General features: G+C 42.1%; 1 protein-coding gene across 7 annotated transcripts; it reads left to right on the plus strand.

Moving 5' to 3' along the window:
* The first annotated feature begins 1,304 nt into the window (after window positions 1-1,304).
* LOC309373936 (opsin-5-like) lies at window positions 1,305-22,816 on the plus strand. 7 transcript variants are annotated; one of them, XM_081918555.1, is made up of 8 exons: window positions 6,011-6,179; window positions 7,104-7,171; window positions 9,909-9,996; window positions 12,306-12,468; window positions 15,732-15,859; window positions 16,571-16,687; window positions 16,832-16,905; window positions 21,825-22,816. In XM_081918555.1, the coding sequence occupies exons 3-8, from the start codon at window positions 9,909-9,911 to the stop codon at window positions 22,440-22,442; spliced, it is 1,188 nt and encodes a 395-aa protein (XP_081774681.1). In that variant the 5' UTR covers window positions 6,011-6,179; window positions 7,104-7,171; the 3' UTR covers window positions 22,443-22,816. The 7 variants fall into 7 exon arrangements, with proteins under 7 accessions (XP_081774676.1, XP_081774680.1, XP_081774679.1 ...); XM_081918550.1 differs by lacking the exon at window positions 6,011-6,179 and adding an exon at window positions 1,305-1,364 and having other exon boundaries at window positions 16,571-16,905; XM_081918552.1 differs by lacking the exon at window positions 6,011-6,179 and adding an exon at window positions 5,392-5,493 and having other exon boundaries at window positions 7,149-7,171; window positions 16,571-16,905.
* Window positions 22,817-23,990: the final 1,174 nt, after the last annotated feature.

Here is a 23,990-nt window from a genome sequence, read left to right on the forward strand (position 1 = left end):
AAAGGGACATGCACTTCCGGGTTTGATGTGGTTGTAATCCAAAACGGTTGTAATCCAAAGCGGTTGCAAACCAAGCTACCACTGTAGTCTAAGAGGTGCTAGTAGTTCAACCGTGGGTGCCTCCATGATATTTTAATTTTTTTTTGGTCGAAATAGGGTGTTGGTAATAACAAGGTTGTGTGCTGCAAATATAGTCAAAAGTAAGATTCTGTTCTGGTTGCTGTTGCCAATTCCTTCTTTCCTAATAGATCGAAATCTCACCCAACTCTTGCATTAAATTCACACAGGAGGATAATTTTATCCTCCTTAGGCTTATCTGATAGGATGGCATCCAGCCGATAATTTTTTTTCCTTTAATGTTTTAATTGGCATCCAGTGCATAAGCGCTTAAAATAGTAGCCTGTTGGTTTTTGGTGAGTTTTATTTGAAGGGTTGAAAGTTGCTCATTAATGCTGGTAGGGACTTCTGACAAGAGCTTTACAAGATTGTTTTTGATAGCAAAGCCTACCCCATGTATTTGACATTCTTGTTCAGGTAGACCTTTACAGAAGAATTTATAGAGTTATTTTTTATTCTTTCAGTTGTCCCTCTCCTGTTCTTCGAGTTTCTTGAAGTGCTGCAATAGCAATGTTAAAACATCGCAACTCTCTTTCAGTGATGACAGTTCTGCATTTGGGACGCTCATTATCTGTGGTATCCAGCAAAGTCCATATATTCCATGTTCCAAAGTTCAATTGCCTTTTACGACTCTAGGTGGTGATCCCACTGGGTGCTGTAATCCAGTCAGGGGAAAAAGTGAGGCAGACTATGTTTAGGGCACCTTTTCTAGCCCCTCCGCCTTTTTGGGGTGGGTAGAGTGGATCTTAAACAGGACTGCTCAGTTGTGGATACAGCTGCCGAGCTACTCAACTGCCTCATTGAGTCAGAATGACTGAATCTGTATCCACCGCCCATGAGCTGGTTCATGATTAGGGGCTTCCAGATTTCATGGTCCTGCCTCTGTTACCATTTGCTGATCGTCATGGGACTTTTTTGGGTTTGGGGTGGGTTTTCGGAAGACGCCTGTGCGTGAATTTGTTTTATGTGTGTAAATCAGTGCACGCTGACCAATGCACAGTCTTCACAGTAAGGCTCTGTTCTGATAGCATGAGTATCACAATGACCAGTAGATTCTTATCTGCTGCAGCCTTCATCCATCTTCACAGCTGTTGTAACATACCCTTTGTTATCTTCTGTCTGTTCTGCCGTTGAGAACTTATTGGATCATTCTTTGTCTAGCTCCTCCCCTTTGATCTTACCACCTTAGGTGAGCCTGCTGGGAGTAGGAGACTCAGGATGGCTTCGCTCACAAGCGTCATGATCCAGTGAGTGAGTGATGATCCTGCCCCAGCCTTATCCTATTCAACTCTCCTGGTCCACGGTTAGCGCTGTGCTCCTTAGTCGCGGTGTCATATATCAGCCCCTAGAGGGCGATGGTGTCATAGGAAGTCTGCAATTACCACCCATGTTTTATTGTTGCATTAGTTATGCGCCGTTCCAAAAGCTGGCACTTCTCCGACTCCAATGCAGAAATCATGATGGTGAATGTCCGAGCGAATCTGACCACCTTCTCTATTCCCCTCTCTCTCTGCTCGGTTTGCTGCGCCGGGTACATAAACCTTGCGGTGGTGACCGGCTTGCATCGGAGAATCGCAGAAGTCACGCTTCAGCTGTCAGCGTCGATGTGAACAGTGGGAAAACGGAGCATGTGCAGAGCACCTTTCGCGCGCCCATCTTGCCCCTGCTGAACAGCCATTCTCTGCATGCAACTGCTGTTTCCCACTAGGACACAGATGATCCTATCTTAGGCTCTCACCATGAGCAGACGAATATCCACAGGATCAGTGCTGAGTGGATGGAGGGGTGTGGCTATTCTGCCGTGTTGCAGTGCCTAGCGTACCCATCCGGAGGGCCGTGAGCTGCAAAGTAGTGAGGAGGCCTGGATCCCAGCCCTGTCTCGGCCAGCGAGCTCACTGGGTTGCCTTGGGCAAATCAGATCTCCACCGCACAGTCCCAATCAGGATTGTTATGAGAACAAACTAGGATCCATTCCTTGGGAGAACAGCGGGATACAAATGTGGACGGAAATAAAAATAAATTTATTTACGTGAAGCAATGGTAAAGCATGGAATGGCGCTCTGTGTGTGTATGAGAGAGACGTTAATTATGTGCTTCACAACTGAAGTAACAAACGGCCGTCTAAAGGCGCCTGTCCCTAAATCTGAATCAATCCAGAATTTAAATTCGCCCAGCAGCCCCACCGCAAGATTCCAACGAAGTAAGAACAATTCTACTTAGGTTCAGTTTAGATTGTGGGCTCCGGGTTTTCTACCCTACTTAGCGCCGGAGCTTCGCCCTGGCGCAATCGCAAGGCGCACGCCAGGATCTCTCCCCCCCCCCCTTTATTAAATATTTTATTAGTTGGATACAAGAACAATATATAACCAAACACAAGGAATCAAATACAAATTTCCCCCATCCCCCCCCCCCCAATTAGCGCCAGGATCTTGAGAGCCCTTGTGCCGTCTGAGAGACACCGCCGAGATTTCTTTGGCCAATGGGAAGATGCGGAGCAGACCTGCTTTCTTCTCACTGGAGGCGCCGCTTCAGGGTCTTTTCGCAGGCATCCAATCCAGTTTCTCAAAAGGCGGGAAGGCTGCTGGGAAGCCGCCTCATGCTGGAGGGCCAGTCGCTATCAGGGGGTGGAGGAAAGGGAAACTCCCTCGAGTTCCCCGCCCGTGGCTATAAGATGAGGGAGCCCCCGAGAGAGCGGCTCCCTCTAGCCGTTGCCATGGCCCTTCCTCCGGCCTCTCAGCAAGTGGGAGAAGCGGGCGGAGGTGAGGAAGAAGCGGAAAGTTCTGATCCCTGAGCTCCCCAACTTGGCGCCGTCGCCTCAGGGCAAGGGGCTCCTTGTGCTTCGCGCCCGCAGGAGTTGTGGGCTAATAGTAGTAGCAGCAGCGTCATGCTGGAGCAACGAGTGGCGTCGGCGGCAGAGGCGCTTCCCTTGCCTCAGCCCCGGCTCCAGCCCGCCCCAATCCGCGCCTTCGCCTTCTAGACCCGCGGGTATTGCCCCTGCCGTCTCGTGAGTCACTGGAGGTTCCTTGGCGAAAGCGCTTCGTTTCTTTCTGGCGCTTCGCAGAGCGGCACCGTCGGCGGCGGAGAATGCGAGCGCGCGCCGCTGCGCCGACTTCCCCGCGCGCCAGCCCGGAGCCAAGGTAAATTTGCGCGCCCGCTCACCTGGTCCACCTGCAGCTTCTAGCGAGCGCCTTGTGGGAAGGGAAACTGGCAGCCTCTAAACCTTGGACTGTTTGTTGCCTACTGGACTCTAAAGTTCCTGATGATTTTTTTTTATTTATTTCCAGTCCCCCCCTCCTTTAATCTGTCTCCAGTTTTCTGCCAGGACGCCCCTGTTTATAGCCGTTGCGTGCCCGACTGAAATCTAATAGCTTCATGCAAGGCTGGATTTTGAGCAGGTGGCCGGTGCCAAAATGAAGATGTCCTGATGGGGAAAGCAACACCTGTTGAATCTCTGCTAGGCATCCAGTTATAATTGGACAGAAAGGTTCTGCCAGTAAAAACAATGAAATTCAGATGGCAGTCCTGTTGGGTTTTCAGGTTCAGTACTAAAGTAGTGGGTTTAGAGAGGTGAGGTCAGGTACTGGTGGAAAATGAAGGCTTAGCTATGCTGTGCCTAATGAGAAGTAAGTGCAAATAACCGTGGTACAAGAATGTGGTGTCTTACAGCACTGTCTAAGAAAGTTGTAGCCAATAACTATATGTTGTTATCAGTTTACTCTGTGCTGTTACTCCTTTCCTTGGCTGTGAAGGTGTCCAGCTTCTGAGAGGGTCAAGTAGCAATCCAAATGGGCAAGGTGCCCGCAACCTCCTTTTATGATCCCTGTGAGGTAGATCTTGCTATATAGATTGTGCCATGCACAAAAGATTGCAGAAGGCGGCTGGCTACCTTGCCTTAAATTCCACAAGCTACTTTATCCAGCATCTGCTGTGACAAAGAACTGCCAACAGCAGTTGCTAATTCTGAACATCTTTGACACTACAGCTGCTGTTGTGGATTCATCTGTCCTTTTAAGAATGCAAAAGAAGATTAAAAGAACGTACAGAGCAGGACACCTTGAAGGGGGCAATGCCTGTTCTGTTAATTTCCAAGGGAGTTGGTGTTACTTTTAGCCTGCTGGGAACTTGGAACTGTCGAGCTGTGTGATAAGGGGCGACTCTGCAACAAAGAGCATCTGAGGTAATGCCAAAGCAGAGGTGCTCAACACAGCTCAGACTTTCTGTGCGTATTGAGACAGGCAACATGATATTCATTCATTAGCATCTGTCAAGCTGTGAAGCTATGGTTCTTTGGACCCTCTGTTGCTAGTACTCATGTAGTGTAAAAGGGAGCCAATTGCTCTCTGTAGTGTAGCTCTTTCATTTTAACTGCATCTCTCACCAAATTAGCTAACAGCTCTTTTTTTCCTGCTTCTGCTCTAGAAGAAGGCAGTGCTACGTGCTCTTGCTAAATCCAGAGTACACAGAATATGGGCAAGGTGTTCTGGAGGATCCTTTCCTTTCCATAGATCTTAACTATCTGAACTTTCATTTACTATGAGCAAGAAAAGGATGTTCCTCAATCACATCACCCTTGTCTGCTTCTTTATACTGCTATTGGTGAGCTTTAATTTCAAAAGTAAGTTCAGGGAGTTGTCTTTTAAAATCTTTGTGCAACAGTTACTAATTGTAGATGCTTTATTTAAAAACGATGATGGAGTGGATAGTAGCTAGTTGACTGTTTCCAACCATGTGTTTGGAGTGTGACAAAATCTTTGTGTCTGTTCTATAATCCAATGTACTTGTCTTTCTCTGTAGACATAACAAGTCAAAGACACTTAGGCATGCTTAAACACCAAGGTGGTTGTTTTCCCAATGATATATTCTGCATAGTTTCTTCCAGCTTCCCAGGTGTCCATCATATGCTGCTTTTTGGCACATGGGATGCGGGTGGTGCTGTGGGTTAAACCACAGGACTTGTTGATCAGAAGGTCGGCTGTTCGAATCCCCTGCGACAGGGTGAGCTCCCGTTACTTGGTCCCTGCTCCTGCCACCCTAGCAGTTCGAAAGCACGTCAAAGTGCAAGCAGATAAATAGGTACTGCTCCAGCGGGAAGGTAAACGGTGTTTCCGTGCGCTGCTCTGGTTTTGCCAGAAGCAGCTTAGTCATGCTGGCCACATGACCCCGGAAGCTGTATACCGGCTCCCTTGGCCAATAAAGTGAGATGAGCGCCGCAACCCCAGAGTCAGTCACGACTGGACTTAATGGTCAGTCCTTTACAATCGAAACATATTCAGTGAGGTCTCTAAAGGTCAAGAACTCTATAAACATCTAGAGCTGGAACGGCAAATGTGAAGCCCTTTTGTGCTGGACTCCCATCAGCTCAAGCCAGCGTGACCAGTAGTCTGGGATGATGGGCGTTTATTTCATTTATTTATTCATACATATTTATACTTGTTTATTTATACTTTGCCTGGTGGGTGGGTATGTTCCCTATCAGTCACCTGATGTCATCATGGCATCACATGACTGACTGGTCAGTGGCCCCACCCACACATCAAAGTTGGCCCTTAAAGTGGGGATAGCGGATAGGGAAATAAAGATCAGACTCATTGGGTTAAAAATAAATAATTAGAATGAACTCTAATAAATATTCTTATGTATGACAGGAATGCATACGGACAGTTTGGGTGTGCAGGTAGCAGTGTCACAGTGTGAGAGCACGTTTAGGTTTCATTACTGGTCATTCAAATGTAACTCTTTTTACATATGTGAGAGTTGCAGTCAAATTGTGGGCAGATGGTGCATTTGACACTGTAGTCCATCATTTGCAGCCTTTACATCAACAGAATTCCTATTATGAAGAGAGGAAAGAGCTTGAGTAGTATATTACAAGTGGTGTTCCCCCCCCCCCCAGAAACGACAGTTTCATTGAAGCTTGTGCAAGACACGTTTCTGGTGAACTGTGCTTGTGGAATTTTTAACAAACTTTCCCCGTGACTCATGGTTTCTCAAAAGAAGCAAAAGGTTGGGGCTTTACCAGTGTGCTTGTTTTATCCAGGCTGAGCAGTTTCAGATATTGCAGGGTAATAATAACATGTATGCAAGATACAAGTCTATCAGTAACTCGCTTTCTCAAGCCAAAACCGACTGTGGTTCTTCTATTAAATTCCAAGGATGAGAAATATTGGCCACCACCACTCTTAGAATTATTAGGTAAATTGTATTACATAATAAAATTTGGGAAAATATTTTTTGTTCCACACAAACTTTCATTCAAAACTTATGCTTTGTGGGATGTTTTCTGATTCCTCATGTTGCTAATTGCTCTGAAAGCCTTTTGATGTCCTGTTTCCCATCAGAGGAAAAAGGAAAGTAGAAGCAAGCTGCATTGCAGAAAGAAAAATAAGAATCTCTGGAGTCATCTTCTGCATGCACGCTATCACGTACTTCCAAGTACCTTGTGCTTAGACATGCAAATCAGGATCTTTTATCAGATGAAGTGATTCATTTGAGTACCTTGTAAGTGACTGTGAAGCGTGTGGCCTGAAAAGGATTGAACATTAAATATAAACATTTGTCAGGCATAACAGTCATGCTGGAAGGATTTTGATACTCTGAAATGTGGATGGCTATTTTTGTTTTTTTGCTTGGGGCCAGATTGAGGGTTCATCACCCCTCTGAGGCATAGCATAACACAGGTACAGACATTACATCTTCTCTCCCTCCTGAGTCCCTTGGTTAGGGGTTCCAGTGAAGGCATTTTTGGGTTCCACGGCAACCATTGGCACCAAGTTAGTGACCCCTGGGTTAGAGAGTAAGGCGAGAGCAATTACTCTCTAGCACAGAAAGTTAGAAGGGAGAAAAGGAAGGAAAGAGAGGAAATTGATGATGGGTGATGGATTAAGTGGCCAGCCAAGTGTGATGGAAGGAAGAGAGATAACAGGAAGGATGGAGATGAGGTCTGAGTAACCACTGTTATTTTCTTCACTGGGGTTGTTCCATGACAGATCAACACAATAAGGAAGGTTAAAAAAAAAAAAGAGTAGCAGCAGTCCTTCAAGGTAGTGACAAACAGGTATGATGCACTCTAGCAAAGTTATGAACACAAAGTTACAGAGAGAAGTAGAGGTGATATCTTATGAATACTTTGGCTGGCACCCATTGTCCTAATCAATTGAAGACATCAGCTTTTGGCATATGCTTGTTGGGTCTTCCTATAAATATCTCTTGATTGCAAGCCAAAAATGATGTAGCTAGTGCAAGCCAGATATAAAACAATAAGGGATTAATAAAACTGTTCAGTATCGTGTCATATGAGGTCTCTCCAATAAAAGCACAGCAGTGTTTCCAATTCTTTTGGCTCAGTTTGACCTGTTTCCATTAAAATAATTGAGAACTGATTGTCCAGTCTCCCCAGGTTCTAGGTCAACATTTTTTTAGTATATATATATAAGTATATATCTGTCAATTAAAAAAAACTTTCATTTAATATTATATAAATTTAATATACTAGTAATTCAGTCCCATTAGGGGAAAAAGCAGGGCATAAATAAATATATGATAATAATAATGACCTAGTAAACACTAACAATAGCTAGTGACTTGCAGCATGTGTTCTGGGGAAAGAGAAAGTTAAAATTACCTATTATATTAGTAAACGTTTATCATCATGGCAGGTGATATGTGTGTGTCTGTATGTGAAAATAAGAAAATAAGCTCTGTTTTCAAATACAGACACATACAGAGCCTTCATCAAGTGATTCTTTTTTCTGGAAGGGTCAGTGAGTATAGTGACAGATCTGCACATGTCCCCGAAGGCTCCCCCCCGAAAGGATCCCTTGCTGAAGGCTGCTCACCCACACAATGGTCTGGTCCACACATAATTTAAAACCATAGTTACCATATTTTTCGCCCTATAGGACCCACTTTCCCCCCTCCAAAAATGAAGGGGAAATCTGTGTGTGTCCTATGGGGCGAATACAGGCTTTCGCTGAAGCTTGGAGAGCGAGAGGGGTCGGTGGGCACTGACCCCTCTCACTCTCCAGGCTTCAGGAAGCTATCAGCAAGCCTGGGGAGCCCATGGGAGTTCCCGCAGGCCTCCCTAGGCTGCGGATAGCAGCCTGCTGCACGGAGCGCGGGGCGCGCTGAAGCAGTGCGCCCCGCGCTTTGGGCAGACATTGGCCAGCCCCACAAGCTCGGGGGACAGCAGGGAGGCAGAGCGCTGCCATACCACTGTTCCCTGACCTGGTTTGGTTTCCCCGACCTGGTTTTGGGGGGGAAATAAAGGGGAAAAAATTTCCTTTATTTCCCCCCCCCAAAAAAAACCTAGGTGTGTCCTATGGGATGGAGCGTCCTATGGGATGAAAAATACGGTAAACTAAAACTTAAATGTGACTGTACAGCATGCCGGTGCTCTTTGCTGAAACCACAGGTGGCTCACACTTCCTTTGTTCCTGCTTCACTGTTGGGAAAGTCACCACTCATGGGCCAACTGTAATCATGAAAATTTTGGATTTTTTAATTTTTCTGGGCTTTTGGGGGGGGGGCGGGGAGCTGCATCTGAATTTTTGCCCTAGTCAAAAGTAGTTTAACTAAATATTTGAATAGATGGGTGGTAAGTAAATGAAGCACTGTTAAATGTTGTTGGCATCCATCTGTCTTGAGAGACAATGGAGTGTGCTTCCAGGGGTGAAGTCAAGCAGCTGGAGATTCACAGTGCTTGCTGGGGCTGCAGAAATTGGTAACTCATACTTCTGCGTCCTGCATTGTTTTTACTACGTTACCAGCATCAATGAGACCTCTTTGACATGCAAGCTTGGACCGTGTGTATGGAGGTCCTGGGCTGCCAAGACAACAAGACCACCTTGTTTTGAGTACGTAGCTTGGTGAAACATGCTTGAAGTCTGTGTGTCCTCTGAAGGCTCTCAATCCACTGTTCACAATCACTGATGTAAAATCTGTGATGGAGATTTCTGTTTTTGCTCATCTTTCCTTGGTAGTGCAAGGTTGCTTACTCATGTTATAAATATCTTCTTAAAGTATGCTTTGGATAACAGTGATTGTTTTATTTGGGCAATTTTTCCATAGTGACTTCATACAGAAGTTGCATTGAGCCCTGTGAAATTAGAATTATGAACACAATAAAAGGTTGTTGATAAGGACTGTGTTTTGAAGAATATATTCTGTGCTATTTATACTTTTACTGTGACTTGAAAAATATTTTTTCAGCACGTAGTATGCAGTATTAAATTGATGAATTGCGAGAAGGGCATTTTTAATAAAGTTTGAATGAATAATGTCAACACTTCTGATTTTTATAGTTTATTTTTAAACATTTACCGTTATGTTTGCGGTGCCACGAAGGAACACATAAATCCAGTGTCATTCTATGGCATCTTTTAGATTGGTGTGGATAAAGCTTTGGCACATTTGCAAATTGGAAAAATTATTGTAGGCATCACACATACGCTGTAGCCACATCTTATTCTATTTCCTATTGACTGCAATAAAGTGTTGTATGTGCACCTATGAGTGACATGTTTGTGACCCCTGCTCCGAGTAGCCTGTGCATAGTGGGCAAGTCGACTTGTGCTTGCCCAACCAGGTTGTGGGGGAGATCCCAGATTCTCAGAGGGTTTGAATCTGGTCATGTTTCCTTAAAGTCTCAAAATGTCAGTTTTTAAATTACCGCAAGGCTTAAGAAAATGCCTCCACATTAATGTATCAATGCTTGAAAACACTGTACCTGAAAACTGAGGGTCCTGAGATGTACTTATCTTGAATTCTCTCTTCTTCATCATATTTTTTTCCAGATGGGTTCTTACTTTGTGAACGCAACATTTCATTCCAAAATAACTGAAGCAGCTGATATTATTGTTGGAATCTTCTATATTATATTTGGTAAGAGTGATTGTTTGATATTCTCTACATATGATTGTGATATTCTCTACATATGATGATGATTTTATTTCACATTCTAGAAAAGAAAAGAAGATTTTGTAACTGTGCCACTGGCATGTGTGTGATACTGTTTAACTCCTTGGTCCTGATTACCCACCTGATCCAGGAAGCTGTTTGTGGACAAACCTGAAGCGAGATGAGCGCCGCACCCCATAGTCGCCTTAGACTGGACTTAATCACCGAGGGGTCCTTTACCTTACCTTTTACCCATGTATCTGTTTTCTCATTCCCGGCCCAGTCTGAGCTTTGCATTGCTTATGTGTGCTTTGGTAGTAGATGCAAAGGCTGTAGGTGACTGAATCTGAAATATAATCCATCCAGAAGGTGGCCACATTTTCCTGTGTGAAGTACATATGGAACTGGATGGACCAGCTGCTAGAGAGGAGAATCCAACTGTAGTATATATAGACTGGAGGCCTCTGCTGGACTTGGACCCCAGCAAACCTGGACTCAGATTTCTGTTTAGCTGTGAATTCCTGGGACAGCAATGGGCAAATTACAGTCTTGAGTTTCGCCCATCAATACAAAGGGAATTTTGGTGACTTGCTTCACAGTATTGTAGTTGGAATACATAAAGCAATATGCAAAATTTCATTTTTTAAATAAATAAGTGTAATAAAATAATTACATTTGCATTGATTTAAGTTAGTTTATGGAAACCAATTGAGTTTTTTATTATTGTATTTTCTTATATTTTACACTCCATTTTTACACAGAAGCGTCATGGAACCCAAGGTGAAATACATGTGGTTCCAAGGTGGTCTCCCATCACCTGACCACACTTGTTGAGGTTCAGTAAGGTGGTGCCTTCATGTGCCATCAGACCTTTAGAGACTGAAGTGTTTTCTCGTGAAGGAAATAATCTTTAAGTAATGACAACATAGGGTCTTTTGCATCTTTGAAGACTAACAAATGCATTATACAACAAGCGTTCATGGATTAGCACCCATTCCATCAGATGCATGATGTGTAATCCTCAATTGGTAGGCATAGATACACATGGGTGTTAAGTGGGGGGAATGTAGAAGTTGGAGTTAAATGATGATATAATGCACAAAGTACACATTGGGGTTTTCACAGACATATTGATGTGTTGTAGGAAGCAGTGTTTTAGCTGAACTTTCACACATAAAGAACACAGATTACAATTACTGTGGGAATAATGTTTATTATTTCCTGGCAAGCTAGCAGAAATTTATATTGGACTTTACTGAATCTGAATCTGGTGACTTTCCTAGCAAATCAACTAACTCAAGTACTTGATGAACTAAACATTAAGACTAAACATCTCTGAGACAGTCCAGGACAGGGACAGCCAATGTGGTGCCTTTTAAATGTTGACAAATTGCAATTTGTATCATTCAACAGCATCTGGAGAGCACCACATTGGTCACCCCTGGCCTAGGTTCATAGCGTTTTAGAGCCAAATCACATGTGACTTGGGATCTTTTGGCATGTGTTCTTTAAAACAGGCACAGGGAGTTCCAAATTTAATTGGAAGAGAGGTGCTGAGATATAAACTGTTTTGCCTTTTCCTCTATTTGGTTTCTCCAGTCTTGTGCCTCAAAAGCTGTTCTTACCCTATTTTACAGAAACACAAGATATAGCATAAAGCCTTTCCATATGGTGCATCTGTGCACAAAAGAAGATGGTAGCCATTATGGTTCAGAGGACTGATCTGGATGTGATATATTTGCCTTTAGCTTTGAGATCAATTCGTGCCTTGAATAAATTCGCTACTGCTCATTTTAACAGTGCAGTCAGCTAGGTTAGCTGCGGTCATCATGAAAACCTGATTGGCAATATATAAAAAGCTTGAGTGGCTTTTTAGCATTTTGTGGAGTGGGCTGCAGTCTGGGTCAGCTTAACTTGAACTAAATTTGGTTCATGGTAAGGTGCCATTAGTTCCCTGCTGCTTTGTTTTATGTCTATTTTTTTTCTATACAGATAGTATACTTTTTATTATATGGGTCATATTCATTAATTTTTACAAAGTGCTCAACCACTTTGGAGGCAAGGGTGATAAGAATAAACTGACACTGAAGGAAAGAGAACAATTTGGAAATCATGCTGCAAAATTATTTTTTTTTGTAAAAACCCCTATATAAAAATCATGACTAGTCATCCCTTTGCCCTGTATGTTTTTCCCTTTAAAGCCACTGGAGAAAGGGACAACATGCTACTTTCACACAAAGTCAAAATGCGAATGAGAGTGAAAACAGTTAACCCTTTTTTGTTTTGTCCTACAGGCATATGCTCCTTTTGTGGGAACAGTATCCTCCTCTATGTTTCCTACAAGAAAAAGAACATATTGAAACCAGCAGAGTACTTCATGATCAATTTGGCCATCAGTGACCTTGGTATGACTCTGACCTTGTACCCTCTAGCTGTTACATCCAGCCTTTCACACAGGTGTGTTCAATGTGCATCCACTGGAGTTCTCTGTTAGTAGGAAACAGTAACTAAACTTTTCTTCTTCCACATTTTTTTATTACTATAGTGATGAATAATTCCAAGGGCTGAGAAAAGCAGTCTTTCAAGCTGCTGGCAGTAATTAGTATTCTGAGCTGCACAACACTGTTGTCACTAGGGTACCTTTTGGGGAAAAGTTGCATTCATTCAGTACAATTACTCCACCTGGTTTCCTAATTTTCAGTGGAAGGAATAACAAAAGATCCCTTTCTACAGTAATACATGTCATTGTTACTTAGTTACAAATGATTTTTATTTTTTTTACAGAGTGAAATTCAGTTACAATTGAAATGAAAGGAATACATTAGTGGAATTGCTTATGTTTCTTTTTCAAGGTTATGCGTTCTGACGCTCATGACCTCATCATGAAAACTGCTGTAGCCACTCCCCAGGGATAATCCATAGCCGTGTCTCCAAGGAGAATCCAAAATTACAGGCAGTTGTGTGGATCCATTACACACACACACACACACACACACACGTGCAATTATACATTGTTACCTGGGAGTAAGCTCCAATGACTGCATAAATTTAATTTGTACAGTGGTACCTCGGGTTACAGACGCTTCGGGTTACAAACTCCGCTAACCAGGAAGTGGTTGCTCCAGTTTAAGAACTTTGCCCCAGGATAAGAACGGAAATCGTGCGCCAGTGGCAGCAGAAGGCCCCATTAGCGAAAGCGTGCCTCAGGTTAAGAACCGTTTCAGGTTAAGAACGGACCTCGGAAAGAATTAAGTTCTTAACCCAAGGTACCACTGTAAAACACAATGAGCTTTAACTAAAAATATTTATCCAGCAGAAATAAAACTGTTAGCTTTTAATTTGAAATGCATAAGAAGGTAAAGGACCCCTGACAGTTAAGTCCAGTCATGAACGACTCGGGGGTTGCGGTGCTCATCTCACTTTACTGGCTGAGGGAGCTGACGTTTGTCCTCAGACAGTTTTTCCGGGTCATGTGGCCAGCATGACTAAGCCACTTCTAGCAAAACCAGAGCAGCGCACGGAAACGCCGTTTACCTTCCTGCAAGAGCAGTACCTATTTATCTACTTTCACTTTGATGTGCTTTTGAACTGCTAGGTTGGCAGGAGCTGGCACTGAGCAACGGGAGCTCACCCCGTCGCGGGGAACCCCGACCTTCCAATCGGCAAGCCCCAGGCTCAGTGGTTCAGACCACAGCGCCACCCGCGTCCCAGTTGAAATGCATACAATTTTGCAAATAAGTGTTACTGTTTAAACTATTGGTAGAAAAGTAGGAATTCCATCAAAGAAAAAGAAAGAAGCATCCAGCATCTGCTCTGTTATTTTCCTCATTATCTGGCTTCCTCTATGCTATGCTTGTCACAAAAAAATGTAAAAGCCTCATTACTGTCTCATTCACTTGCCAGAGCAAGGCTTCTTTTAATTACCTGGCACTCTTGCAGATGGTGACATCAGTCCTGCTTTGAAAAAAAGTCAGAGTTGTGCTCCCCAGTATTCCCTGCCATTTGTTGTAATTGTAAATCTTTCGCACAGCCTATGAGTGGTTGAAAAATCCCCCCTTGTACTCAGAAGATTTGAACAGTTGCTCATGCCACTTTTGACCAGCTCTAGGTACACTTGGGTGAGATCAATTTCAGTTAGGCTTTTGGCACTGAGACTGTCTTGGTTGGTCTATGTCAGGAGATAGACACAGATTTAAGAGTTCATCTTTGGGACTCAAGTTGATGGGGGCAGTTAATACAAGGTAGGTATTATATTAATATGGCTTATTATAAAAGTAATTTTCTTTAATTTAAAGATCTCGTTCTTCTACGCACTGCTGTCATAATGGGAAGGGCCCAGTAAAGTACAGTGGTACCTCGGGTTAAGTACTTAATTCGTTCCGGAGGTCTGTTCTTAACCTGAAACTGTTCTGAACCTGAAGCACCACTTTAGCTAATGGGGTCTCCCGCTGCCGCCGTGCCACCGGAGCACAATTTCTGTTCTCACCCTGAAGCACAGTTCTTAACCTAAAACACTATTTCTGGGTTAGTGGAGTCTGTAACCTGAAGCGTATGTAACCCGAGGTACCACTGTATCTGATGACAGGGTGTCAGGAAGCCATGTGGATCTTCAGCACTAAAGTCTTACAATGTCATTGAGTCAGAGAGCTGGAATCAAAACACAATGGCTCTCCTATCCCAATTCAATTTTTAAGGTTGTCACTTGTTGTCTAGGGCACAGTAATACATGCCCTATGTGGTAAGTGATTTAGGAAAATACTTCCCATCTCAGTGTCATGCAATCCAAAACTATTTTAGATTGATAAGCAAAGGCCAGTGTTCTTACTAGCTAATGCAGATAAGAATGGTTAAATCTTACAAGCTAGAAAAAACTAGTTGAACCTTATTGGGCTCATTAAGTCTGTCGTAGCTATCTATTGAATCTTATTCATTCAAACCTTTCTAAAGAAAGTGTTTAGATACTAAGTGATGCTGGTAAGTATGTTGCATTATTCTTTTTTTAAAAATTCAATCTTCATTGGTTTATAAACAATACATGCAGAAAACATAACTCATAAATGAGGGGAAAAATTACAGTATATTGCATTATTCTAGAATTGTTTATCCTTGGAATAAATGTGTCAAATTTAGTATAGGTATGGGATATATAAAATAAATAGACAAATAAGCAAACAATTGCAGTACTCCTGCAACTCATGTGAGAGAGCATTACACTGGAGTTTCCTTTTTTTTAGACTTCAGTTCTGTCTCAATATGTTAGAATATTAAATCTGCACATCCACAATTTTCAAATGTGCCTTTTCTCCACCCAACTTCAAATAGCCATTTTTTCAAGTTAAGTGGTATCAAGCAGACACTACATGCCAGAGATACAGGCGAGATACTGAACGCTTTTATAGAATGGTGTGTTATTTCTTTAATGAGTTTATATATTGGTCAGAATCCTTCCAGATGCATGCTGTGTTTTCAATTATGTTATTTAAATTTGAAGGAACATAATTTCTTTCATGGGATGGTTGCAAGCATTTACGTGCATTACTTTTTTATAGACAAATAAAGATACAGTAAGTTCCCTCTTGGCTCAGAATGAGCATGGACTATAATCAGTATTGCTATCTCAGTACAGCAGTGACCCTTGAAAGTTACTTTTGAATATATGACTGAACAGTAGAGAAAAGAGTATTTTTTGATACTAATAACTGTTTCATTTTTCTTCCTAGGTGGTTATTTGGCCAACAGGTTTGCTTGTTCTATGCATTTTGTGGAGTATTTTTCGGAATCTGTAGTCTGTCTACACTAACATTACTGAGTACTGTGTGCTGCCTAAAAATTTGCTTCCCAACTTACGGTAAATATTTTATTTTCTTTCCTTCTGCACAAATTTAGAAGAATCAAGAGTTATGCAACACTAATTTTGGTACTAAATGCTTTAGCGAGGTTATAATCATGGCAGTTCTAATATGGCCGCTGAGTCTCAGGAAATGGAGTGTTAGGGAGTGTGATATCTCTCTCTCTCTCTGTCTTTCTCTCTGGCTCTCTCTGTAGAAAGGTTCCCCCCTTTTGTGAATAATACTGTTATAACTTGCATTGGAGGGCTGTTGAATAGCAACACAATGTACATGTCATGACAGAACATAATTACTTGCTTACTATGTATAGGTCAGGGATGTCCAACTTTGACCTTAATCCCCCCCCCCAAAAGGGGTAGATCACTGCCAGATTTTAATCATGTGAGTAGATTGCAGTCTCTAGGAAGTTGGACATTCCTGGTATAGACCAACCTGGGTTGCTTTGCTCCTTTGGTTTGGACATAACACTATGTTTCACTCCCCACACTGGTCATGGTTGGTTTCAGTAACTATTGGGTTGGGCATACTAGTTGTAGCTAATGAGAGTTAGAATCCAATAAATTCTGGAAGGCCATAAGTTAGTCACCACTTCTCTATAGTCAGTAAACAGAGAGGCCTGTATTTTGATTTGTAGACTTAAAACCAGCTGCAGTATTATTACAAGCAACATCTCACCCATGTATCTTAAATGTGAATATTTTGTATTTCAGGGAATAGATTTAGGAGAGAACATGGTTGGATCTTGATAGGATGCAGTTGGGCCTATGCAGCCATTTTTGCCCTTTCCCCACTGGCTCACTGGGGAGAATATGGAGCCGAACCTTATGGTACAGCATGTTGCATTGACTGGTATTCATCAAATATAAACACAACAGCAATGTCTTACACGATTGTCCTTTTTGTCTTCTGTTTCATTATCCCCTGTGGAGTAATTGTTACCTCCTATACTCTTATTCTGATTACGGTGAAAGACTCCAGAAAAGCAGTGGAGCAACATGTCCTGGGACCCACCAGGATGAGCAACGTGCAGGCTGTTACAGCCAAGGTATTTAAAAAGCCATGCTCTTTTTTTCCCCACCTATTGATTTGCACTCTGTTTTTTTAAAAGTATTTCATTGCTTTTTCACATGTAATAAACATAATTCAAAGCCCCATAAACAACAACAATAGCAACTAGTCTGCCATTTCTTGGGAAAAGGCATAGCAGCAGCTCAAAATTAGAAACAGTTCATAATGCATATTAAATACTCTAATTTAATAGGTCTTGCCAGATGTTTCCATGGATCTGTTGAAGTTGTTTTAATTGATCATAATAGGGAATTGTGGTTTAAAGAGATCAGGATCAAAGTGCTGAAGCCAGGTGTCAGGGGAGGGCACAGCAATTGAGCCTGGCACTTGTTCCCTGCTTAATAAAATGGGGTTCTTTTAAGCCAGGAATGATAGTTCTGACTCGCTACTCTAGATATGAAACTTTGCTGAGACTCTGCCTAGCTCTGCAGGGGAAAGAAACAAAGCATGCTTTGCCAAAAGAATTTAAACTTAGTCCTCAGTCTAGAAGAATCTAATGGGTCCAACAGGCTCTTGCGCTCACCCCAAAATTACTAATTGCCTGAGCTATACATAGTCAAAAGCAAAATCCCATTGAGTTCAATGAGGTTTACCCTCCAGTAAGTATGCAGAGAACCCTAACATGAAAGTCCAGAATAGCAATGATGACTAAACCACTAACTTCTGCACCCGTTCCCACTTTCTCTTTCCCCTATCATGAAGGGAGACAAGTTGCCCCTTGCCCCTCTCACAGTCTCTGCAATTCATGAAGAACTTGGATGGGGGAGAGAGCTTATCAGAGGGGAAGACACTCTTGCCATTGGCATTCTAGCAAGGGGAACAGATGAGACCTTTTTCTTCCACTCTGCAATTTGGGTCATGGGAATAACATACGGGACTATTCCCATGACTAAAAATCAAAATGTGGGGGAACAATGCAGGCTATTTACATATTTTATCAAAATGGAGACATCTACAATACAACAAAACATTTTTAATGTAGTTTGTTGTGGTATTATATTTTCCTTTATGCTTATTTGTTGACTCTAAATCTGATTCAAATTAAAAATTTACATGGCAGCATTTTGGAAAATTAGATTAGGGAAATAATCCTTCAGATATCTTTCTGTCTCTACCTCTTTACTGAGGTGGTACATGTAAGATAGCTAAGTTAGAAAATGTGTATCTTTTGGAGACAAATGGACGGAGATTGCCCTGATGGGACAAATCTGACGTTTTTGCAAGGGCATTCTAGGGAGGAACTTGTTTAGCTTTTGGGCTGCTGGCTCAGTCAACATTTCAGGAAGGCCGAGCTTATTCAGGATCAGGCCAATGGTAGCTAGACTCTTAAGAGTTGCTTATGGGTAATTTACAAACCATTTGCTCAGCTGTAGTTCCACTGAGATCAATGAAGCCACACGATTCTATACAGCCTGTAAATTATGGTGTGTTTTAGGCAATGAAGCTCTTTGCAGTATATCACAGCACCATAACTTGTTTGCCAGAAGTGTTAAGTGCAATATGTCATCAAAGTACATTTTAGATGCAAGTTTCATTGTCCTGTTGATTAATGCCTGCAGAGTTTCTGTTTAATGATTGAACAGTCAGAGACTACATTGATTCTGGCCTGCAATCTGTCAATGTGTTCACTGTAATTCATGCAGTCTATGGAAGCTCCATCTTTCTATTATTATGCTGCTAGCATAGTACTATTGTACTATCTAATGTCATGGAGGAGGTGAGCCTTGCTGCAAGGGGGGGCGGGACTTAGTTCACTTTGTATTCTTTTGAATCTAGTCCAACATATATCAAGTTTATCAATGGAGTGGTGAAACTGATGACCAGATTGCTAAACAGCTTTTGATTTAAGTTCAGTCCTAAAGCAATCTTTAGCATTTAGTCTCTCCCATTTTAAAGGCTGCATGAGTATACTTTAGAAAACAAATATAAAAATAGATGCAATTTGTGTAAACTCTTGCAAAGGTGGAGGCAGGAGGAAAGGGTTTGTCTTGCTGTAGGCCCTGTCAAGTAGGAGCCCATGATAATCTCACCAAATATACACATCTGTTGCAGCAATACTAGTTTAACTTAGGGAAATGTCCTATTATTAACTGTCTCCTGGACTCAACAAGTCACTCCCCCTAAGAAGTGATAGGTTGTACTAGAATATAGGCTTGAGCATACAGATGGCAGGGTGCCCACTCACTCCAAGCACCCTGTTGCTATCCCCAGGCTGCATAAGCAAAGCATCGTAATTGCCATCTAGTCTTCCTGAGGTGGTCACTGGTACTGAACAAGTTGGTTTCCATGGCTGCTGTGCACTTATGTTGACAGCCTTTTGCCTTTAATGGAATCTGTGGATAGAAGAAGCAAGAGAAGAAGGCTATGATATTCTGAAATTATACTGAAGCATGAACAGGAATTGTGTTTGGCACTGAGTTTCCTGTCTAAGAACAAAGAATCCAGTTATTCTGACTTCTGTTCCTAATACTTTTCATGGTGCCAAAGACTGCTTGTTGGTCCACGTTTTACACTTGTAGAAATTTTGGCTTGTGAACAGGACTATCTTACCAACTTTTACACTAATGCTAGATTTAGGGTTGGTGCTCTAACCAGACCCTTGATTTTCTAGTACCTGGGCTTGTAGGAATCTTAAAAATGTTAACGTTTCATTAAAGTTCATGGGGAAGGGAATTAGTGCTCACACCTGGATCTCCAACTGAAGTTTGCCTTGTGCCACCCACTAAGATGGAGGGAGCCGCCTTGTTTCTATGGCCAGTGTTGTAGCATACATGTTACTCTAATTCATAATGTGGCCTCCATGCTCCAGCAGTTTTGGTCCAACTGGAAGTAAGCATGGGCAGGCCAGAAGTGATGTTTATGGCCTGCTTACTCAGGATGATCTTGTCTCTCATGCCAGGCCATAAAGGGGAAGAGTGACAATAGAGTGATAGAGACACACCAGGGGTGTGGCGTTCGTTGTACCTTTTCCCCAGTGCATTCTTCAATGGAGGAGTGATTGGAATCACGTGTGCATCATGCTTTATTAAAAGCGAATGTAAGCAGATGAAATGTGTCCTGGACTCACTTCTTCGGGGTGTGTGTGTGTGACTTGCCAAGCCTCCTTTGAAGAAAGATTGGGACTCACTGAGTGCATTCTTAGGACCTCCCTTTCACCCCTAGGAGGATTGTGACAGCAGATAATGGTGGGGAGGTAGCCTGTGATTCACTGCAGCTGATCAATCTTTTAATCTATGAGAGCTTTTACCTCCACTAAAAAGAACAGATGCTGGCACTATGAAATATGTATAGGTAATTGGTTGTCAAAGCAAATGATTATATATCCTCGCTTTATTTATAGTTACGACCAATATTCTTAAGTGCTAATATAAAAAAAGAACCTTCCTATTTCAGAACTATTATATACTCCATTTGATAAATGCTTCCGAAAAATGGAGGAGATCAGCAGGAGATAAACAGATAAACAGGCTTTGATGTTGACATTCTCTTAATATTTTAAAGCACATTTATAGTGGAGGTGAAATTGTCTTTATTGGCTTTTATCTTTATTGAACCTCACAAAGTTGTTTGATGTTTTGCATATGCACCCAGAAGTGGAAGCAGGTATGGTCAAAGGTGGACCTAGCTTGTATGGCCAATGTTCAGGGATGATGGGAGTTGGCGTCCACAGCATCTGGAGGACACAACAGTGGCTACCCCTGCCATAAAGACTAAAATATGAAGCACCTTTTAAGGATCACCTCACTTTTTGAGGCTTTGTGACTGGTGCTTTTTTCCTCTTCCATTTTTTGGACCGAATGTAAGATTGCATGAAATGGCATAATTCTTGAGTGCTTTGTAACGGTCAAAGGGTTGGGCAGAATGCAGCAACAAGGCAATTTAAGTAAAGACTTAAGTTGCCTCAAATAAAGAGTTTGCATACTCTCTGAACTCTGTGTGGGTATGTGAATGTATGATCAAATATGAAGGAAGAACACCACTTTTGTGAGCATGGAAATGCTGTTTGCAGGCTGATTGCTCATGGGCTCTCCCAAGTTTTAACCTTGGAAAATGGAACAACCATTGCTATGCTTTGGTAGCAAAGCCCATAGTGTTTGCTTTGTATGAATGAATTCCTATTGCACTAGCAGAGGGGAAGATATGGGACCTGAGCCATGCAGCCAACTGCAGAGACTGTCTCAGTTCTCCTGCTGCGGATCCGTCATTGAAGTGTGAAATCATTTTAAAGCATGTCTTTATTGTTAGTGCTTTTATTGTTAAATCACTTCAGGGTATAGGAAGCAACCAATAAACTCACAAATAAAATAAATAAGAATAGAAATAATCTCTATTTTGTCTGCCATTTAGCTTGCAAGATGCACCTGGATCTCCTTGACTGTGATTGGATGCTATGCTCTTTGAATATATTCATAGCCATTTGTAGCCTATTTGCAATCTTGGCTGCCCAGTGTAGGTTATAAACTCTTGGGAGGGACCATATCACAAAGTCTAGGGGACTGAAGGAGCTAAATGCATATTTAGTAGCTATTGCCACTGGTTATTGTGGTGGCAAGTATGCATATGGAAAAGGGCCAAGTATTAGACAAATTTCCACCAAATGAATTCATCTGGTTCACATTATTAAAAACAAAGCACATCTTATTTAAAACAAGCCAATGAGATTATAATGTCTGTGATGACACCGTAATTGTTAGAGCTGCAAACTGTAATTAAATAGACTAAAAGCCAAACCAAATCTGTTAATGGCCCTGAAATTGACTGACAGTCATGTCATCACTCTTGGGCAGCTTCTGCTTGGAGGTGGGACAGTGAATTAGGCAATCCATTGATGTAACCCACCTACTGTTTTGTTGTTTTGAATAGCACAAACTTTCTTTTCTTCTTTTAACTTTGCAGCTGAGCATTGCTGTATGCATTGGATTTTTTGCTGCCTGGAGCCCATATGCCGTCATTGCCATGTGGGCAGCCTTTGGGTCAATAGAGAGGATTCCTCCACTAGCCTTTGCTGTACCTGCTGTTTTTGCTAAGTCTTCAACACTCTATAACCCAGTTATGTATCTTATGCTAAAGCCTAATTTCCGAAGCACTATTGCCAAAGATTTTGCTGTTCTCCAACAATTATGCATCAAAACTTGTTTTTGTCTCAAGCATGTACAGAGCTGTTCTTACAGATCAGTTCTGGAAGTTCACTCAAAATCATTTAAGGGAAGACATGAATCCAGCAGTAACTCCATGCAGATGGTAGAAGGATGTTCTTATTTTCCCTGTGAAAAGTGCAACGATACCTTTGAATGCTTCAAGAACTACCCAAAGTGCTGTCAGGACAGGCTAAGCACCATGGAACACACTCTTCAAGAAAACATACCCTTGGAAAATAAAATTCAATCGAACGCAAAGCATGCTTCTGAAAAATATGTAAAGGTTGTTGTCCGAGGAGAAAAAAACAGTGAGATTGATAGTTTGGAAGTAACATTAGAAAACATACCTATGGATACTAGATTTGTCAACGTCTAGAGTATGTTTAATCAAATGCTCCAGGTAATAATTTAATTGCACCAGACTTAACGAATGTAAAACTTTTCTAAGCACTACCCTATTTTTATACAGTTATTTTTATTTCCTTATTACCCATGGGAGGACGAAGTAGTGCAGCATAAATATGTTTAAAAGTGTATTTGACTTTCATCATGTCCACAACCATACCTATGTGCATTCAGAACAAATTGTGTACTATTGCATTTCATTCACTTCTGATTTTTTGAGTTTCAGAACTTATGTCCTTTGCTTCACAGAAGCAAACCACTTCATACTTGGGAGGCTTTTCTGCAAAACATTAATCCTTCAGATGCTTGGTAAATATATTTTATATGCTGCATATTCAGCAAAAAGCTTGGTCTAGGTTGGATTTTCTGAGAGTGCTTTCAGAGAGGTATTGTCCATTGAACTGTTAATAGTTCTACAAGGCATATGGTACCCTCACTCCCTGCCCCCCCCCCCCCGGAGGCTATGAACAGTTTTTTCCATTTTCAGCTTAGGCTACTGTTCACATCTCCTTTCTCATGCAGTTTTCTTTCTAGGAGAGGGAGTGAGAAATTTTCCTTTCTCTGGTACATTCCCATGTTGCTCTTGGAGCACTTACAGTCAGTTCCACTCATGCATGAGTGCCCCAGCCTGGCCTTTCAAGAACAAACTTGTGAGGGGCCAGATGTTTCCTGTATTTCTGAACTTACAGCTTGAGAAGCATTATAAGGCTATCATTACTTCTTTCAACGAGGCACCTACTTCTCCCACAACAAAACTCAGAGGCTGAGCCACTTGGGACAAGGTGCAGAAGATATTAGCTGCCCCTGGGCTGTAGCCAGGGAAGGACACACACACACAAGAGGATCACTTTATACTCTGTCCACCCTGGAACTGGCACCCCGCTCTTAAAAACATTTTCTGCTACCATACTTACCTGAAGCAGGTAATTAGTGTCACTGAGTTGTCAGTGCCTGACCTGACCTGAAGACAGATAGTGCCACAAGAAATTATTTGGGAAAGGTTGCTCTTGCCACAGGCCTGCTACTCTCTTAACCTTCTGTCCCTCTCCCCATAGCCGTTTTGCTTTGCAAAAGCTGGAGAAGGGGGTGGGATGAGATTTAAATACAACAGTGACACATTCAGACTCTTCATCTAGGCAAAAAGCAATATAATCAAATGTAGACGTATAGGATGGGGGATACCTGACTTGACATGTGAAAAGGACCCCAGGATTGGATCTCAAGATTATAAACTATTAGCTGCTGAAAATGAGTTGATAAGGTTTTGCAGCTTCAAACAAGGCTAATATTCTGCACTAATCATACCTCATCTGGAGTACTTTGTTCAGTTTTGAGTGCTGTGACACAGGAAGGTTGTGGATGAATCAGAAACGGTTCAGAGAAGAAGAATGGGTGGTTAGAGATGTAGAAAACAAGTTCTCTCAGAGAAGGTTGAAAAAATTGGGTATCTTTAGCATGAACAAGAGAAGACTGAGAGGAACATCAAAGATTCAAAGGACTGATACATAATACTTGTTCT

Source organism: Podarcis melisellensis, assembly GCF_964234715.1.
Source record: "Podarcis melisellensis genome assembly, chromosome: 7".
NCBI classification, from domain to species: Eukaryota; Metazoa; Chordata; class Lepidosauria; order Squamata; family Lacertidae; genus Podarcis; species Podarcis melisellensis.

Coding starts and splice junctions, on each gene's coding strand:
- LOC309373936 (XM_081918550.1), top strand. CDS start 9,909: ATGGGTTCTTACTTTGTGAACGCAACATTTCATTCCAAAATAACTGAA. Junction 12,469..15,731: donor ACATCCAGCCTTTCACACAG/GTGTGTTCAATG, acceptor TTTTCTTCCTAG/GTGGTTATTTGGCCAACAGG. Junction 16,906..21,824: donor TGCAGGCTGTTACAGCCAAG/GTATTTAAAAAG, acceptor TTAACTTTGCAG/CTGAGCATTGCTGTATGCAT.